General features: G+C 37.6%; 1 protein-coding gene across 1 annotated transcript; it reads right to left on the bottom strand.

Moving 5' to 3' along the window:
- Positions 1–692: 692 nt before the first annotated feature.
- LOC149205707 (uncharacterized) lies at positions 693–5034 on the bottom strand. Its single transcript, XM_089397483.1, has 4 exons — positions 4669–5034; positions 4225–4503; positions 2299–3702; positions 693–863 (listed from the first exon to the last, which is right to left on the bottom strand). The coding sequence occupies exons 1-4, from the start codon at positions 5032–5034 to the stop codon at positions 693–695; spliced, it is 2220 nt and encodes a 739-aa protein (XP_089253609.1).
- Positions 5035–21554: the final 16520 nt, after the last annotated feature.

Genomic DNA, 21554 nt, shown 5'->3' with positions numbered 1-21554 from the left:
ATTTGTTCATATCCCCAAAATAAAAATTATGAAAAATCTAAAAATATTTTTTTTTAATAACTATACAAAACATTTAAATAACATTATCTCATAAAAATTTTACACATGTAAAAATTAAATTCCTTTCAACTCATATTAAATCCGTATTTAAAATAAACTATAATAAATTTATTAATCAAAATATTTAATTATCTTAAAAAATATATATATATAACTTTATATTCAACCACATTAACGACTCCAAATTAAGCTATCCCCTAAAACACATAACTTGGTAAATTGAGGTAAAAGACGTACATGATCCATCATTAAAAACCACTATAAAACAATGCTCATGTTACTTCTCTATAAATTTTATATCATATTCCATTTCTAACACCATACCAGCGTGGGGTTGCTTCTTTTTATTAATCCCTGCATGCCTTCAACGAGGATTATTAGTAATAGATGTCCCTCGATGGCCAAGGTTTTTTTTTACTGATGTCTTCACCTTAATTCAATGAATTTGATTATTTTGTTTTTAATTTAAGGGGAAATTTATGTTTGCAACATGTAATAACATGGTTACTTATTTGAGATATTTTTTTTTGACATTAACGGTTGAAGATTTTATTTATGGCGGCAAACTGCCTGCCGCAAGCAATTACAATTCAGCTTGACAAAAGGAGAAAAGTCATAGCTGTTCTGTCAAACTAACGCCTAGAACAGGGATTAACACAATGGCGAATCATTACAACAGCAACAGATGATTTGAAAAGAGGAATCCGCAAAGCTGTAGGAGCTGCCCGGCTTTGAACGCTGTAACGACTGAGGACAGCGGATTTCTTTGGACCATCCCTGTACCAGCTAGCAAAGGAACTGATCTGTCAATCTAACGCCTAGCACAGAAATTATCACAACAGACGTTTCATTTCAGTAGCAATAGATGAAAAGATAAGAGAGGAATCCGCATAGCTGAAGGAGCAACTCGGCTATGAACGCTGAAGCGACTGCGGTCAACGAACTTCTTTGGACCAACCCTGTACCAACTAGCAAAGGAGAATCGAGCTTAAGAGAAACTTCATCGCACAGAAAAACAGAGGCTTGAGGGTCTTCATCACACAGAACTGCGTTTCTTGAATCTACAGAACGAGAGCCTCTATTAGGGGATTAAGAGCTTTGAGGGAGATCAGATTTGAGCGGAAATCAATGTTCGGGTGTCGGATAGGATCAGATCTGGTTCTGAAAGACTTTAGGGGAGATTTGAATCCGCAAGAAAAGATTTGACAGAGTGTAGGATTATTGAAAATAGGGTTGTCTGACCTGAAATCAAGACTTCTTACAGCTTTGAAATACCCTGAGGAATGACCCAAGAAGCAGAGGAGGGCAGAGCATCGAAATAACCAATGGTTCAGAAACAGCAGATCGGACAGCAAGACCTTATGGAATAGGATAGTAGGATTCCCTCGAATTAATCACCAGAACTCTTCGATTGCATAGGGAACCAAGATTGGCCTCCAGATCTGCTTCAGAGTTTAGCCCCCTTAATATATGATAGAAGGAGATTTTCCTGAACTTGGGCAGAAGGAGTTGGATTTTTTTGATGACAGTGTCTAAATGGATCTGATGAGGAGTCTTATGAGAGGACATTGCCTGGATGATGAGCCTAGAGTCTCCAAATACACAGAGAGAGAGGATATTTCGGTTAATTTCCAGATTCAGCCCTTGCCACAGTGCTAGAGCCTCTGCTCTATTATTGGTTTCGGTGCCCAGGCCCCAATGGAATCGAAATTCTGTCGTTCCTCCAGGCTTCAAGAGAACACCACCACTGCCTGCCACCCCAAGGTTTCCTTTGGAAGCCCCATCAAAGAACAAACAGTGATCATCTAAGGTTGATCTCCACTTTATAAACTCCTATTCCTCCAGTCTGATCTCCCAGTTGGCATGGGTAGGGACAGGAGGTGTGGATCTTTCGTTCAGATTCGGAGCCAGTTCTTGGAGCCATTGCTCCTCTTCTTTGACCAACTTCAATTCATTCCTGGAAGTAGAGTTGGCCTCTAGAGCCTCGCCTAGCAGTGCTTTGATTTTGGAAATTACTCATGTAGGATTGCAGCTTTCTCCTCTGAAAATCCTATTATTTCTCTCCAACCACAGCTTCCAACAAATAAACTTAGGGACCCACATCCAGCTTATTTTGAGAAGACTTTTTTTTTTAAGGCAAAAGGGAGATAGAATGACCCAGGTTCGGAATAAATCAGAGATGTTTTCTGGAAGAACAACATTTGCATGATTTAACCTCAGAACTCCCCTCCATACTACCTGAGCAAAAGGGCAGAGCAACAGCAGGTGATTGACATTTTCTTCGGCAGCCACACAAAGGGGGCATCTGGAGGGCCCTTCCATCCCTCTTCTTCTCAAATTGTCTCTGGTGAGGATGCTGTTGTGCGCAACAGTCCAACAGAAAAAGTCAATTTTAGGGAGAGAGGGGAAATCCCAAATAAATTTCCAAATAGCTGGGTTAGGAGGAGCAGAAGGGACAGCCAGAATTCTTTTGTAACCTTCGGCAGCTGTGTAAGAGCCTGAGAGGGAGCCCCAGCCTCTTTTGTCTTTAGAGTTGGCCTTTGAGGGAGACTTGCCTTGAAGCAGATCCAGCAGAAGTGAAGCTTCCCCCTGCAATATATGAGGAATCTCTCCCAAATTCCAACAATCCCAGAGCCTATCAGGGTCGTTCTTCCAGGTGGAAATGTCCCACAAGGTGTGCAAGTTGGAGGATTGCAGCCAAGCTCTGATATTTGCAAGCCCCTCCACTTGAATCAGAGGTTGGTCTCCCATAATTGAATCTTCCCAGATTTTAATTTTCCTCCCATTACCTGGGATCCAATAAAGTTGCTGGCTGAATTGCTCCATAGCCTGACTGCAGAGATTGAAGATTGGGGATCCTTTTAAGGTTCTTGGAGGGTTATCCAGGCATCTCAAGCGATGTCCTTGGTAGTATTTCTTCCAGATGACTCTTTTGCTCCAACTAGATTTACCGGAGACTAAATTCCACAAGATCTTGGTTCCCATAGCAAGGTTTTGGGCAGCCAAGTTACGTAGATGAAGGCCGCCTTCCAGAAGAGGTTTCTTGATGGTCTCCCAGTTCACTAAATGGATCCTTCTGTCATTGTTGTTCCCACCTTCCCATAGAAATCTTCTCAACAAACTGTCCATTTTGCTGAGAAAGGATTTGGGGGCGAGGAGAACTGAGTTTTGGTACAGCGGCATACTTATAAGGACTGACTTCATCAGAATGACTTTCCCTGCATTATTCAGCCATGAAGCACCCCAAGCTTGGATTCTGTTCTTTAACTTATCGAGCAGCGGCATCCAATGGGCCAGTTTGGGTTTGATTTTGAAGATTGGGATCCCGAGATATTTAAAAGACTCCCAATTACGAATTCCATCCATTTCTAAAAGCCTTGCAATGTCAGACAGCTCCTTAGTCGTGCAGTTCCAGCCATAAATTGAGCATTTCTGGTAGTTAATTTTGCTTCCTGAGATCAGTTTGTAAATGTCCAGCTCCTTCTTGAAGGATCTAGCAGAGATTAGGCTGGCTCCTCCAAGCAGCAAAGTGTCATCTGCAAACTGTGCATGGTTGATATCCTTCACCCTCTGAGTCGTTCTAAGACCAGGAAGAATTTGAGTTTTCTGATTGTGATCAAGCTGGAAACTAAGGACCGAGGCCTGAATAGCATAAAGGAGAGGAGACAAGGGACAGCCTTGTCTGAGGCCTCTAGAGGCTTGGAAGAAGTCAGTTGAGCGGCCATTGACCAGAGGTGCGATCCATGGTGAGGCAATACAGGCTTTCACCCAGTTTATGAAGGCGGATGAGAAACCTAGATTCTTCATTACATTGAACAAAAAATCATGTCTTACCCTATCGAAAGCATTAGCCAGATCGAGTTTTATAACCATACCTTTCTCTTTTCTTTGACAACTTGAATGGACAGCTTCTTGCACCAGCACAATATTATCCAAAATCTTTCTTCCTTTTATGAATCCACCTTGATTTTCAGGGATGATGGCTGGCAAAATATTCTTTAACCTGTTGGCAATTATTTTGGAGACCAGCTTGTAGCTAGAGTTGCACAATGATATGGGCCTAAATCTGCTAAAGTCGGAAGCGCCTTTCTCCTTTGGGATCAGTGCTAGAAATGCCGAGTTGATGCCACCTCCCAGCTTTGCACAATTCTGGGATTTTCTGACCATTCTCAGTAAATCTTTTTTGATTGTCGACCAGCATGCCAAGAAAAACCTGACAGTGAACCCATCAGGACCTGGGGCTTTATCAGGCTCCATAGAGTCCAGAATATGCTTAATTTCATCCAAGCTGATCGGAGCAGTCAGTATGGCATTGTCCGAATTCTTAACGCTATTGGGGATTAAATCCATCGGATAGGCCTGGGGATCTATAGGGTTTTCTTCCGGAGCCGAATAAAGATCTTTGTAGAAAGAGTAAGCAGCTCTCTTAATGCCATCAAAATCCTTTATAACTGTGTTTTGGTATTGAATCTCAGAAACTGTTTTGAAGTGCTTTCTGGCTTCGGCTTGCTTGTGAAAGAAGCTGGTGTTCCTATCTCCGGATTTTAACCATAAATTTCTAGATTTCTGTCTCCAAAATTCTTCCTCCTCCCTGCTAGATTTGTGAACCTTTTTTTGCAGCTCAACTTCTTTTTGAAGGAGATTTTGAGTTACAGGACTATTCTCCATTGCTGATTGATGGGCAGCAAGATTGTTGAGAGATTCTTTTCTTTTGGCAGTTGGTGTTTCCAAGCTTTTTGCCCACTCCTTAAGGCTTCTTTTTAAAACTCTAATTTTCTCTTCCCACACATAGAAAGGGGAACCATGGACAGTCCTATTCCAGGCATCCGAAACAACATCTTGAAATCCTTCTTGCTGTATCCACAGAGGGCTGAACCTGAATGGAATGGGGCCTAAATTGCCATCCAGTGAAAGCTCAAGGAGGATGGGCTTGTGGTCAGAAGTGAGATTTGGTAGAATTTTAGAAGTGGCCATTAGACCGCAAGTCAGGAAGGAAGAATGGACAAGGAATCTGTCCAAACGGGCAGCTATATGATTTGGGGCTAGTCTTTTGTTGGACCAGGTGAATTTGCCTGAAGTAGGTTTTATATCCTCCAGGTCCCAGCCCAGCATAATATCTTCAACCCATTCTCTAGCAGGGTCCCTGACAATGGAGCCTCCCTTTTTCTCATCAAGAGCAAGGGTGACATTCAGATCCCCTGCAATGATAATATTTCCTGGATTTTGTTATGAAAGAAAGGAATGAAGCGAGTTCCAAAAAATTTTTTTTTCCACTGGCAAAACGGGAGCATATAAATTAAACAAACTTACTTGTTGACCAGAATCTTTGTGAAGGAGCTGAGTGAATAGCCAATGAGGACTGCTCTTTTCTTGAATGAGATCATAAATGGAGCTATTCCAGAAGGTGGCTATTCCACCAGAAGCACCTCTTGCACTTACCGCTCTTCCTTGACCTTTTTGCCAAAATACTTTACTGGATTGGAGGAGAAGGGGTTCCTCTAGCTTAGTCTCCTGGATGAGAAGGATTTCAGGCGCATATATTCTCACTATGTCTTTGACGGCTTCCTCTTTCAACCTGCTGCCTAATCCTCTACAGTTCCAGGAGACGTATTTCATTATTTACTGATTTGGGGGATTGAGGCTCCTTTTGGAGCCCTGTTACTCTTGCGCCCAGATCTCGTATTCATCATTCCTTTGAGGGTTTTTTGAGAACCTTGGAGGACATCTAGATAAGTTTTTTCCTCCCGCTGTTTCTTCTTGGATTTCCGGCCCCTTGTCGATTTAATAGGGGTGACTTGCGAGTTATCTGAATCAGAATCTCTTTCCTCCGAGTCCTCCTCAGATTCGGAGGCGAGGCTGATATGCTCTTCATTTCCTTCTTTCCCCTGCTGACCATCATCAACTGGAGGAGCCGATGATTCGCCTTCAAAATCTTTCCCTTGTTTCGACTTATTTCCAGTTTCCTCTTGTGTCTCCATGGTCTCCACCTGTTCTCCTGAAGAGGGGCCATCTTTAAAATCAGCATTGGGCTTTGGATTAGGTTGAGGTTTCCCCAACGGTGCAGAGGAGTTCTGCCCCGGGGGCTTTGGGACAACCTTTCCCTTTTTAATTTCTTTCCATCCTTCCTCTTCAACCGTGGTCTCTGCTGAGGCTTTTGGGCAGTCACGCTGGAAATGTCCATGCTCATGACAGGTTCGGCATTTGAACGGCAACTGCTCGTAATCCAGCTTCTGATAATGCTGCCAGTCTCCTACTGAAAGCTTGACCGCTTCGGGCAGACCGGCTTCCAGATCGACTTCCACGCAGATTCTGGCGCAGGTATATTGGCCTTTATGGTCAGCTTTATCAATGAAACGACCCAGCCCATTTCCGATCTTCTGCAGGGATTGATAGCTCCAGCAATGTATCGGAAGGTTAGGGAGGCGAACCCAGACCGGCGCCTCCTTAGGGACATCTACGGAGGGGTCGAAATCGGGGCTCCATTTATTTAGGTACAGACCTTGATTTCCCATAAAATACGGCCCGTTTCTGAACACCAGATCCCGATCTTCTTTGGTTGTGAACTCAAAAATGAAGTAGCCTCGTCCCACAGCATAACAGATCACATTGTTTTTCAGCTGAGGTCTCCAGCTCCTCTGAATCCATTCGTCCGTGATTTTTGTGGATGGCCAACGGCCCATAAACTGCCCTACTAGGCCTCTGTCAGCTAGAGCCAGAGCGATTTTGATCGGTTGTTCCTCTGGGAGAGGAATCTCAGGTATCTCTTCCAGTTTCTTAATGAACTTCGGCGCCTCTGCAGGTTTACGTTTCTTCCCTTACTGTTTTAACAGGCTCCTAAATGCGTCTGCAGATGAGATTGGAGGGGTGGGAGCGGCCTCCCCGCCCCCTGGGCCGCTCATGGCTGCTTCGATCAAAGGCGGCTGTGGCTCTGATGCGAGTCCGCTGTGCAGAGCAGCGCGCGGCTAGGTCTCTAACAATGTTCTACTTATTTGAGATATTATTATTAGTTTTTCTATTAATATATGTCAGATTAAAATATGTTATGTGTTGTGTTTTATTTTTAAGTCTTAAATTTTTCATAGTATTATAAATATATTATTTAAAGTATTTATTTGAATATTAATTTTTTTTTTCAAATAAACTAATTTATATTATTTTTCACTAAGACAAACCAATTTAGAGGTGGCCTACAATTTTCCTAACTACTTGTAATACTTGGTAATGATTAAGCTAACTAATGATCACAAGGCTACTACAACTAGACGACCTTCCTCGAGTGCTTTAATATTCCCATCTTCTTCCTTTGGCTATTGGAAATGGCTATACGCTACATGGGATGGTCAACACCTTTTTCTCCTTGTGTACTTGTACTCTGTATGGACATTTGTCTCTCCTTCTATCACCCATTGCCAACCCTTATTATTGTTGGTTTTCCACCATAGTGGTTCAAACTTTTTACAACCATCTATAAGCAAGGGTAAAGGTAGCTAAAGTAAAGCCAACTATAAATAAAAATGAAGACTAATCAACTCCAACTATAGTACATTTCTAGATATAATAATTTGTTATTAATGCTTGAAAATTTAAACCAAATTCCAATTTTGGACAAATTTTATAGTTTAAGCACTTTGTGAACTTATACTCTCTCTTGTAGCTAGTCATATTTGTGTAAAGCCATGGTGAACATATCATTCTTTGCAACATTTTTTAACCATTCTAGATCCCTATGCTAGTTCTTCATATCTCTCATATACAAGAATTCAAGATTACTCAATTATTAATCACATTGCATATCCAATATGAAACCCAATATTGAATTAACTAAAGTACTTCCTACACCTTCCTTTTCGAGTCAAGATATCAAAATTTTGTCCTTTGTACCTTATGCTCACCTAAGTTTTCTACACCTTAATCTTTGACTTAGTTTTATACAACTATAATTTTGATGATCGTAGCTATCCTAACTCTCTCCACCCCTTTTCTTCACCAAGAATTTGTGTGTACATATGTAGAGTGCCTTAGTATATGATAACGGGATTAAAAGTCCTAACAATTAATTTGGTTAACCATGTGAAAGTAGCAATCTTGGTGAGAGGAGAAAATCCCATTCAATAACTAATTGTAACAAGACCTTTGTCAAAACCATAACTTCAAGTAACAACGGTCCTTTACTTCAAAAGTCAATATACCTTGATCTCATCTTGTATCAATTGACTAAGTTTGTTGAGAAACACCAATAAGGTATTAGAGGTAGGTTATCACAAGCTCAACCAACTCTCTTGCATATGTGAAAATAATGTTTTTAGACTCAAAAGGTCCTATTTATGTTGCCATTATTGTTGGCCAAGTTGAGGCCTTTGCCAATCTCAAACATCTTATCCATGTATCCATCATAATAGCCATTACATGTTAGGTACAATAATATCTACCTACCATCCATTACATGATTTCATATTTAGTGTATACATTACATTGGATTATGATACTACTGTATTTTCTCTATCAGCAAGATTTCCAACCTCCCAAGATGATCTTCAGACTATAAAATTTGAACCATCTTTTACATCATTTGAAATGCATTACACACCAAAGATAGAGGGCTTTGTTAAATTTAGTGGCTTCCATGGTGGCCTTGATGTGTAACAATGACTAGTGAGATACTCTTGAAAGAAATGTGTGGGTTTCTGATAAAGTCATTTGGTCATCCATTTCTCCATTTACATTCAGTATCATTCAAATCATTTCTTTTAAGACTTGAAGCAATGGTTTAGTCATGTTATTTACTCCATTGAGAAAATATTTTTTATATATTCGTCCCCCCAAAAAAAAAAGTGAGAACAAAAGGGTCATGGTGTTGTTGATGAAGCCAATGTTCCTTTTATGACAAGAATCCATTGTGCTAGAGAGTAACCATGCCTATTGTTTCAATGGAAAAGAAGGCTTGGATCTTCCTTATGACAATGAGGGGATTGTTGGTATGCTTGATGATAATATGGTTTATATTATCTTTAATGATGGTAAAACAATCATTATAACAAAGGGAAAGAAGTTATTTGATAACATACCTATTAACATGACAAGATTTCTAACCCAAAAACAAGAACTTGAGCTCCTAAAATCCATATTTTTTTTGGTCAAAAACAACAAAACCAAGCCTTGAAATGAAAAGTGGTGCTATTAGTAGCATCCATTCCTTTGTGAGGTTAACATCACCACCTTTTGTAATCATGCCCTTAAAAGATTCATAATGTTTCCCATAAAAAGCTCAAAATTAACCCATAAATTGAAAAGTAATGTTATTTAACAACTATGGGCAAACAAAAAAAACCATGTGTTTAAAAAAAAAAAGTTTCACAGACACACATATTTATTAAAACGTTTTTTTTTTTTTAAATGGCATGTAAACACCCTCTTTTTATCTTATATTTTTAGAATCCTTAACATTTTATTTAAATAAAATAACAATATAATAATAAGGGAAAAACATATATTAAAAAGATTAATTTAAAGAAAAAAATTAAAACAAAAACTTAAAAAAAAAGCAACAACAACAAAATAAATAAATTAAATTAAATCATGCAGTGGGGCATGGGAAGAGGGGTAGGAGTATTCCTAGAATCTCCTCAAATTAAGAGAAAAGAAAAAAGAAAAAAGATGTTAATAAATAAAAACAATAAAGCTTGTGTGGGGCCGTGGGAAGAGGGGTAGGGGGTTTCTAGAATCTCCCCCTTGTTTGACAAACATCACCCCTTAAGAACCACTTGGGAGAGGATTCAAGGATTTACAAAGGTGTCACAATAGGAGAAGGAAGGAGGCATCATATCCTATCTCCCTTGAATGACGATTTCTTGAACTCCTAACATAAGTTGAAGTTTGGATTGGGTTATATGTAGGTTGTTAGGTTTTTGCAACACAAAGGGACATTTCCCTTCTAGTTAGTTGAAGATCATATTCCCTTCAATCTATAGAATTTATATCTATTATTAAAAGATTATCCCATGGAGGCTGAGTTGGTGGACTAATCAAGAGATCCCATAAAAGGGGTGTAGATTTAGTCAAATTCGTGCACTCAATCATCTCCTATACTCAAGTGGTTTTGGAACTTGACTCATCCTCATAGTCTAGTCATGTGGCATTGGTACCTTTGGTGGCGTCATCATCATTCCACAAAAGTATTTAGAGATCACTCTTGATCCCTTTGTCAAACTCTCCTTCAGAGGGGTTTCCCGATATGGTCATCTATCTCCCACTAATAATGATGGGTTCCCCCCTTACCACCCATCAAACCCTCCCTCTAGTTCCTTTTAGCCTTCCATGTCTTCTTCATTAGTTTTCATCTCTCCTAATTCATTACTCTCCTAAGATTTTGCTTCATTTCAAGAATAGTCATTTCCTTCTCTCCCATTGCCTTATCTATATTGTTTTATTAGTTGTTTTCTCACTCTCGATATGTTATGTGGTGGTGGTCCATTGCCTAGGTATTAACCCTACACATTTGATTGTTGCAAACATATTCTTAATAAAATATAAAAGTTGTAATGGAAAGCACACACTCATTAACAAAGATGTTTTACCTTGGAAACCCAAACTAGGAAAACCAAAAAGATTTTTCAATATATTCATGTTCATATTTTACAATACGATATACATATAATGCGACATCAATAAATTACCAACCCATTTAGCTTTAATTAGAATAAAACCATGATTCCTTAACAAAAACTACAAAAGCATGGGATAAACGACCATGCACCACAAAATTGCTAAAAGAAAAAAAATGTCGAAAACCACCAAAAACAAATGCAAAAAACTGCCCAGAAAATTCTTTCAAGTGTGTTTCCCCAAACCCCTCAACCTAAGGGGATTCACTCACCTAAAACCCTCCCAAATAGGGGGGTTTCCAACCCACCATGATGCCCCCTCTTGACTTGGTGCAACAATGCATGGGGTTATTCATGCATAGGATATACCACATAGCGAACATTCTCTAACTTGTTGTTTTCTTTGCATACAGGAGGTCATAGGAGTACATGATCAATAATCGAAGGAAAAAAATACCAGTTTTTCTCTACACGAAGAGAAATTCTTAGTGGGAATATATATTTTTAATGAATTTTCAACATTCTGCAAAGTGTCAACCTTTTCTAGTAGCACTTATTTTTCTTTAATCATATCTCTGACAATGTGATACTGAAAATCAATATGCTTTGTCTTAGAATGATAATTTGGGATTTTGCTAGAAATATTACAATATGATTATTACAATATATCCTTGCGACTTGGTGTACCAATCCAATACTTGAGCACAATTTATGTAACAATATTGCTTCCTTTCTTGCATGAGTGGTTGTCAAGTATTCAACTTCTGTAGTTGATAATGCCACTATAGAATTTGATCTTTCCATCCAATTGATTTATCCTCCAAATAGGGTAAACACATATGCACTTGTATATATTTTGTGATCCAAATTTCCATCCTAGTCCACATAAAAAAAGCCATGTATGTCCAACATTGTCTAATCCTAGTCCTCCTTGGTAGCACAATCCTTAACTCACAGTGCCGTGCAAATACCTAAAAACCATATTTATTGTTGTCAAATTATCCTTCCCTTGTTTTGACATATACCTGCTGAATAGTCCGACTGCATGCACAATTTTTGGTCTAGTATAAAATAGCATATGGAACATGGGTATCTCCTCTTCCTCCTCATGTGTCTTGGAACATTGATCTATAGATAAATTTACACCTACAGGGATAGGGACCTTTACAAGTTTAAATGTCTGCATATTAAATCTCTCCAATATTGTCTCAACATACTTCCTTTAATTTAACCAAAGTTTCCTCTTTTCTTTATCTCTTTTAATTTCCATGCCTAAAATGAAATATGTCGCACCAAGATACTTCATGTCAAAGTTAGAGGAAAATTGGGTTTTTATTGCTTGGACAAATTCCTTGTCATTTCCAATCAACAACATATCATCCACATACAAGACCAAATAAATAAGAATATCACGAACTAATTTCAAATATACACAATGATCCGCTTTGCACCTTGTGGAGGCAAGTCCTAATATATAAGTATCAAAATTTTGATACCACATCCTATATGATTTTGTTAAACTGAAATAGGGACTTTTTAAGGCTGCATACAATCTCTTTCTTTCCCTTCACCATAAATCCTTATGGTATCTTCATATAGGTTTATTACTTCAGATCCCCATGTAGGAATGGTGTTTTCACGTTTATATGTTATACTTGAAAACAAAAAGCAACAACAATAGATAAAACAAATCGAATAGAATTTAACTTGGCAAGAATAGAAAATATCTCACCAAAGTTAATTCCCTATACATGGGAATAACCTTTAGCTAGTAACCAATATTTGTATTTCTCCACCTTTCATTCTGCACTCAACTCCTTCTTAAACACCAATTTTATACAAATGGGATTTCTTCCATCTAGAAACTCCACTAGGTCCCAAGACTCATTTTTTCTAAGGTTTCCATTTCTTCAACCACTTCCATTTTCCAAATTTTTCCATCCTCTAAACCTACTACCTCCATAATAGTTCTAGAATAGTCATCAGTAATAAACAAAGAAAATTTTGAATGGAATTCTGGTGGAGTATTCTTTTCTAGTTTCCTCCTTTCTTGCAATGATATCCTTACTAACGTGGTATGTGGTCCATATTATTTTGAATCTTGTTCTTCTATAGTGTTTTCTTTTTCATTTTTACAATTTAAACTCTATCTTTTGTAGTAATTTATCCCATGGTAGACCTTCTTATTTAACAACATCTTTGATTTCTTTAAATACCACATTTCAATTATACACAACCTTCTTAATTTCTATGTTCCAAAGCTTATAACCTTTAAGATGATCATTATATCTACCAAAGGTAATTTTTCAGCTTTGTTATCTATCTTACCCCTATTCTCCTTTGGAACATGTACATAAGTGATGGGCCTCCCAAATAGGTATAACATAAGGCACATCTAACCAGTCCTATGAACATACATGCTATATTAAACCTACCTTTTGTACTTAATGACATGTTTTCCTACCTTAATGAGTTCTTAGGATAATAAATAAGGTTTTTCATATTTTATGTGCTAAACATGTTTATTGCATAGGATTTTGAAGAGAATTTGCACAAATTTTGAGGAGATCCAAATAGGGATATTCGTGGGACTCATTCCTTATTGCAGAAGAGTTTCAAATTGGTTGATTGGGGGAATTTAATGCCTCATTAAAAGAATTTTGATGTCTAAAATGGACATCCTAAGGAGATAATAAAACAATAGTAAAAATAGTAAATTAAGGGTCATACACTTTTAAAGAAAAGAAAGAGAACTACTTTTCTTAATTGTATTTTTGAGTTAACTCCTCATAGGTTTAGTAAAATTTCATGTGTGTACACTCATTGGATGCAAAATTAGATTTCACATCAAATGAGTACCTACTCTGCATACTTTTGAGTAGATCCACATAGAAAAAAAATTCAAAATACATGGAAAAATGTGTTTGAATCATATTTTTCATGTAATTTGAATTTTTCTCAGTGTGTATCTACTCAAAAGTATGCAAAGTGAGTACTCATTGCATGTGAAATCTATTTCTACATCCAAAGAGTGTAAAAACTTGAAATTTTAGTAAATCTATAAGGAGATAAGTAAAAACTATGATTAAAAAAGGTAGTTTTCTTCTTTTCCCTCCAAAAATATTCTCCCTTGGGAATGACATCATCATCTTGAATGTTATTTGTTCTCTTAAAGTTGATTTTCTTTCTACGTATTTCATTTTGAGGCCCATTTTTTATCTCAAAATTCCCCTAATGCTTCTTGTTGCTGCAAGGTGACCTAGGAAGTAAGATCCACTTTTCTACGGATTTTTGTAGGGAAATGTAGTCCTCCCTTTAAGGACACTACCCCCTACTCATTGTATAAATAATAGGCTTTAATACCCTAATAGAATAGTGTAGAGAAGTATGTGAAGAATAGGATAAAGGTCTATATTAGTGTCTCCAAGAAAGTTTTGTAACTTTGTAATGTACAAGCAATTTTTTAGTTAATGGAAATGAAATTTTATTTCAACTAGGGAAAATTTTAAGGATGGAAATTTATTTTAAAGTTTAGAAACCTTGGCGAATATAACTAGTCCATCAGATGCAATATATAAAATGTTTGGAAATATTTTTGTAAAAATATTCAAATTTCTAATAATTTTATGTAGTCTCTATATATATTTTGGCAATTTTTAAGGTAAAATAATTTTATATTACAAAATTTAGGTGAATAAGTTTTAGAAAACTAGAAATCAACGAATCTTTTTTTTGAAAAAGCATGGAAAATTAGCCCACTTGCGAATATTAGCCCTTAAACTTTTCCTTGATTTCAACTCCTTGTCTGGATTTCTTCTAAGGGTTTTAAGCTTCCTTGGGTTAGGGCCCACTCTAGGTGCCCCAAATCTCTCTTGTATTATTTATGTTAATATTATGCATTTGTTTATATTTTATGAAATTTAGTTTTGTTTATAACACTCATGCATGGTTAAATAGGAACTTTTCATGAACAATATTTTCTTAAAGGTTATCTAATCATTTGGTTATAAAAGTTGCAATAGTTACATTAGTTAAATGAAATTTGAACTTTATATTTAGTCCATTCCCTTTTCTATTATTCATTTGTTGTTCATTGTTCACTTTATACTGTTTTCCTGCACTGGAACCTACTTTGCAACTACAAGAAACCCATAGGTTTGAGTTTTTCTAGTCTAAACACGTAAATAGATGATTTGATGCTTTGAATGTTAAATTGTAGAAAGAAAAGGCTTCATTTTACTTGTGCCTTATTCAAGTGGAGAAATTTTAATTTCCACATTAGCAAGGTGACTTGAGTTGTAGTTATCAGGAGTGACATGGCCAAGTCAATTAGTTAAGCCGGTCAATTTTTTGGGCAAGAAGTAGAGTTGTGCATGTGTTGATTGTTAAGATCTAGGAATCTAGTGGAGTTATAGTTAGTGAGACTTAGTTATCTGACCTCTATTCATGAATAGATTTAGTAGGAGTTCAGCTTAGTAGTTCTAATTGTTGTTAACTCACTGATATCTTAATTAACTATTCAGCTTATAAAAATAACCCTAATCATGCATACAATTCGAATTGCCTAGTTGATTGGATTGAAAAGGCATAATTGTATTTATTGTTATATACTAGAGAGTGTTATGGCCTAAATCTACCTCAGGCTGAGAAAGGCAGGTCTAGGGTAACATCAAACCATGCTTAACCTGGTAGCTAGCCCTACCAGGTCAGGAGAGGGCTCTTTCCTTGTCAATCTCAGAAAAGATGGCCAATAAAGCATGAGATGACTGATGTAATGACTAATTTTAGGCTAGGTATGTGTACAAAGGTGTTTGATTGAATTTAAGATGGGTTTGCTGGCTCAATTGTGAAAGGAAAATTTGGGTCCGGGGAATGGACACATTCTTGTAGAGATCTCTATGGGGCGAGGTAGGAAAATGGTTTAACACTTCAAAATTGAGTGAGATCGAGAGCTTTTAGACTGGTGAGGAGTTGGAGAGGGCATGAAAGACTCAGGGATCCTCTTCAACAGCTGAAAACATAAAAAACTAAACAAAACCCTAGGTAGAGCACTGCAATTTTAATGTATTCTACCTTTATCCTTGTTTGATTTAGTTATGATGAAGCAAAGAGAGATAATGGCATACATAAAACACATGCAAACTTGTAATTACATAAGGAAACAAAATACCAAATCAAGATGCCACAAGAATCCCATAAAGTGTTGCAAACCCTGGTCAATTCCTTTACCAAACTGTTGAAAATGAATGTACAATAATGCTCAAAACATTCACAAGAGTCCAACCTTTCTCAGTGTCTGAAAAACTACTAGATATAGGCATCAAACAATTCATTCTAGGCTTTAGGGGTCGAGTTCATGAGTTTAGGAGTTGTTTCAACAAGATCTAAACTAAGAACTGAAAAGTAGGCAGTGGAACAACATGCCTCTAAAACCTAGGAAATTGATTCATTCAGTTGCAAACTACTTTTCTATGATGAATCTACCTCTACGAGTGAAAATTTAGCATAATTACATAAAAATCCATCAATTCACATTAAATTACATCATGAGTTTGACTATTAGTAAGAGGAAAGTCAAACTGTGAAGAAACTAGGTGAAAAACAGAGCTTTTTGGCCAAAATGAGCAAATTTCACTCTATGTGCTGCACTGATTTCCCTATGCATAGTGCATTTTTGCAGCTGCTTTTGAAGGCCTTCCTATGCACTAAATTTTCTCCAAGTGGGCTTGTTCGAAAGGTCCACTAGTCTACTTTCCAAAACAAGTGGAATTTCTGAATTCCACCTCCATTTGCCCCTCCAAAGTTGAGTTCTCCTAACACTGCTTCCTGTGTGTCCAAAAAGGGGCAGAAAGGTCATTTTTGAGGTGTTTTTGACCTTTATGGAAGCTCCAAACCTATCAAAGTTTCTTGGCCATGTGAGGAAATTCATATTTTTCCATGAAAAATCCAAAAATGCTAAGTTTTCCTCAAAAGGAGGTCTCTAGCAAAAGCATGCGCCAAGTGGCGTGGCGCATCAGGCAGAAAAACCTGCTTTTTAGGCCAAAAATTTCAAAATTGCAAAAAGTTTCCCAAATTTCTTGAAATTTGGGTTGAGTGTTCCTCATCAGGTGCTATGTTGGGCTAAGGAAGCCTTAGCCAAGATCTAGAGTCTATTTTTCTCTTTTCTTTTCCTCATGGCTTTCTTCAATTTGGCCTTCAAATTCTTGATTCTTGCTTTCCACACTATATTTCTTGACAAGTAGTGCTATGCCATGTTCCTCAACATGTTTTTCTCATTGTTGGCCTTCTCTAGCATCCTTTCTAGGTGCATGTTTTTCCTCTCAAGCCAATATTCATGATCATCTTGAATTTCTTGCTCAAGTGTGGTCAATTTGATTTTCCTCTTCTTGGCAGCTTGCCGGTTTGCCCTTATGTTTTGGAGCTCCATGATGGTTTGCTGATCATCTAGCTGTTTGTTCCTCTACTCCAAATAATTAATGATCCACTTGGCTCTTTCCAGGTTGAGAGACAAATGTTGAATGTCATCTTGATGCTCCTAAATGATCTCTTTAAGTTTTGAGCTTTGTGAGCCCAAATCAGTGTCATCATGCTGAATGAGGATGAAATCTGTCTCATGACCTTCTGAAGGTCCCTCATCATGCAAGGGATTCTTGCCCTTGTCCTATACCTACTTTGCTGATCGAGGAAACGAGACCCCTTCCACCCTGGGTGGAGATAGTACTCGTTTTGCTGCTGCAAATAACCTTCTAGTGCCCTTTTGGTATGTGACAAACACTGGCACACTAGTGGTTTGTGTCTCATGAATTTCCTGCTGATGTGAAGGTCCTCCTACCTCATGAAAAACTGCTGGGGGTACTTGAGGACCTGTAAAGACATCATGCGCAATGAAATCCTCCCATGAGATGTTCAGTAAACCAAGCTGATGCAAGACCACAATTTTGATTAGTGCAAAATGATATATGCTGTTATACTGCTGCTGAGGAGGCTTCTTTTGCACTAAGGTGGTCATCCTCTCAATGTTCCAGCAAATGAAATAAGGGAGGTTCATCATCCTCACCTTAGTAAAGTGCATCAACAATCTGATATGATAGGCATACAAACGAGAAAATTTGCCCTCACAGCTGAAATATTTAATTATGAGTTTCATCAAGGGAGCATATGTGTCCTATAGATACTTGAAAGGAAAAACTCTACTGATATGTCTTTGAAAACTAACCTTGATCTAAGGCTCATAATGATCTTTGTCTATTAGCTGCCTCTTATTATATTGCTCACCAACATTTGGAATGTCGGTTGCTTGAGCAATAGTCTCAGGTTTCAAGGTGAATGTCACACCTACCAAAGTGACTTGGCCATTATGAAGATGGAGCACAAACAATCTGGCTAGCTCCTGGTGATACTTGACTCTCTCCACCATCTCACAGAACTGATAACAAGATTGGTGTTGAAAGCATGTGACAGAAAGAGGACAGGCCAACAGCTCGGCAAGTGAAGTAGGCTCCTCCCAGTGATGTTTTCCACCCTTGTGAGGCTTCCTTGGTGCATGCATTTCTCTAGAAGAATCACTGACTCTCTCCTCATCTCTGTCATAGGAAGCATCTGACTCCATGTTTGCCAATGTTTGAGTTTTCTTAGATGAGTATGATGAGATTTTATGGTGTCTTTAGGTTTTTTGCTACCAAGGATATGAATGTATGAGGGATTGTGGAGGGAGTGTGTATGAGGGAATTAGGAATGTTGCTGATAGGTTTTTGGGGAATAGAAGGGTTTAGGGGATGATATTTAGAGTTTAGTAATAGCAATTAGGGTTTGGGGATATTTGACTAGGGTTTGGGATAGTAGGATTATGGATTTAATATTAGTAATTTTAGGGATATGGGAAATATGGAATGGGTAGATGAGAATGTAAAGAGAGGGAGAAAATGAAGTGAGGGAATGAGGGAATGAAGGAGTGAGGGAGTGAGAAATGCTTTAGGAGTAGAATTAGTAGCAAAAAATACAATTTATAAACCCTATGCAATTGTTTTTGACAATAAATGCAAGGAGGTAGGGTTTCAATTTTTTCCCATTAAATCACCATAAGCACCAAGATAAACTCATTCATTGGTCATGGAGGAATGTTAACTTACTTGGACAAGTGAGGATTTAGCAATTTTGCAATTTTGGAAGAGGTTGTGAGTGAAATTGGCCTTATAGCCCTGTGCACCGCGCCACCTCACAGGTGCGCCGCGCCCTCTCAATGCGTCGTGCCCGTTATGAATTTGCACTGTCAACTGTTGCCCAATGTGCTGCGCTCTCTGAGTGTGCTGTGCCTGCATTTTTTACCCTCCAAACACAAAATTGCTCCTTTGTCTCTTGAAAACACAAATGACTTGCTCTCTTTCTCTTTGGGCATGCAAATGAATCTTCGAAACATGAAAAATAGTTTATATACATATAGTTTTTATTTTTCATTTACAAAAACCCACTCTTCTAATGTTTTCTTTTAACTTGCTCCTAAAAATCTGTTTTTGGGCAGTTTGCTTTATTTTTGCCTTTGATGGACTGAATGCTTTGAATTTTTGTTTGCTTTGCAGGTGGTGAAGCTGTAGAGTCTTGGCAAGGTGACCAGGGCTGCCTCTGAAGTTATTACATATGGAAAAAAGGAAATTACATCAAATTCGTACATGAAAGCATAAAAAACTCCGTTTTTCCTCAAAACAGGGTTTTGAGGAAAAATCAATCACTGGGCATGTGATTATGGAAATTATTGTTGCTGAGACTATCTTTGACCTCCTCATGCCCCTGCTGACTGTTATTGAGCGTTTACAAGACCTTATTGACGAAACACTAGACCCAATGAGACCTAAAACCCTAAAAATGTCTTTTGCAGATTTAAAGACAAAAAATGACTGCAGATGATCTAGATGTATGAAAATGGGCTAGCAGGTAAATAATATGAGGGAAAATGTATAATATGCCACTACCATCAGATGATCCATGACCCTAATGGAATGAAGCTGATTGGGTGAGACACCTAACATGCAATGTAACAAGATAATTTGATCACTGATGGAGGGATGAAGATACCGACACTAACATTGGCTCCAATGGGGATGGTAGCTCCTTGGAGGTGCCAAGAACTACAGACCTCTGGAAAGCAAACAGTGCCTTCTTCCATTGGGCTATGGAGTCAATAACTTCAAAACATCCAAAAACAAATTACTATGAAACTTTGACTCAAGACTCATAGTTGAACTAACTAATTCAAAACTGAAACAAGACTCTGAAAAGCTGAAACTGGACACTCAGCTGAAACTATTCTTAAACTGAACTGACTAAAACAAAAAATGACTCAAGACTGACTTAACTGAAACAAGTACTTACAACGATTTTAAAGGGCAGCAGTGTATTGAGATTTGAGGGCTTCAAATCATGATGACAACTACCTGCTTACTGATGAAATATGTACAATCATGTGAAGTGGGCCTTCCAGTGTAACCAATCCAACATATGGTTACTCAATGAAATTCTACTCTCTCTTTTCTCGAGCAGGCAGAACGATGTACATGTAGGCAACTCACAATAACAATTGAAGCCAAGGCTTATGCTAACAAACCAGGCAACATTCATCTTCTCCGGTGCTTGCAAAATAATGCCAAAAGGATCTTGAAAATCCTGAAGCACTAGCTTGTCTTGAGATCCAACAGTAAAAATACAAGTACTCCCTTCATTCTAATCTGAAAGAATACCTGGTTGCTGAGTGATAGGAAGGCACAGAGAGGTATATGCTTCTGCCATCTGAGTGTTAGTTGTAAATTCCTTGACCTTGAGAAATTCTGGCATATGTCTCTCTCAAGCTCATATTCCTTAACTTCATGGTCTAGGTCATTCTTAAACAGAATACAATCTTCAAGATTATCAAACATGACAGTGTTATCATTTTCATGAAGGAAAACATTATCTTTTCGCTGATCAATAAAGCTAATTTCAAGACTATCATTATTTTCAAAAGTGGAAGAAGTTTCACCAACACTTTCTTGGCCATGTGCACACTGCAGACCTGCATTAGTTTGGGCTATAACCTGACCTTTCAGGAGTTGATCTATCTCATCTTCAGATAGAGGATATACTACTTTTTGTTTTCTTTTACTCAAGCGATTATTTTCTTCGTGAAATAACATTTCAAGACATGAAAAACCTGAATGACAATCCTCATTTCCCTGATCTTCTGAAATTTGAAAACATTGTTGATCATCTTCGTATGACATGGAAATCAAATTATCACTTACCTCTAAGTTATCAAAAGAAAATATTTCACTTACTTGAAAAAATATCTCATCTTGTTTTTCATAAAATGACTGGATTACCTCCTCATGAAGGCTTGGTTCTAATGAAATGAGAACACTTGGGTCAATAACTCTATCTTCTTCATTCTAGATGATCTCAACAGCAGAGCTCTACTTCATGGGATTCAGAACAAGGTGCTCTTGATCATCATGATCTAAATCTAGATCTGAAATAGCTGACTTGACTTTATCACATTCTGAAATTGAAACTTGACTTTCCTGCATATTGTCTTCTTCTATGGACAGATCTGAAATAAAACCTTCTCTTTCATAATTTTCCACTGTAGTAATATTTTGATCCAGCTGCAAATTTTCCTGTGCATCTTGATAAATATCCTCTCTATGCTACTGAAATGGATTTTCATACAGGGCTTCCATGATCTCATCGTCCATGAAGTTATCATCTTCATAAAATTTCTCAAGATTTTCAATAAAAATATAAACATGTTTGCAATAGTTCTGAACTAAATTTAGTGATGGATAATATTTTTTATACCTTTCAAAGAACATGGTATGAAAATCCTTTAAACAGTAAATACAAGCAAGTAGCAAACTTTCATACCAT

Source organism: Pinus tabuliformis, chromosome 1_2 (genome assembly GCF_031772625.1).
Source record: "Pinus tabuliformis cultivar Carrire ecotype Pingquan chromosome 1_2, CPIR1, whole genome shotgun sequence".
NCBI classification, from domain to species: domain Eukaryota; kingdom Viridiplantae; phylum Streptophyta; class Pinopsida; order Pinales; family Pinaceae; genus Pinus; species Pinus tabuliformis.
Note: the sequence above shows the minus strand (reverse complement) of the source record. Positions and strands in the feature narration are given on the sequence as shown.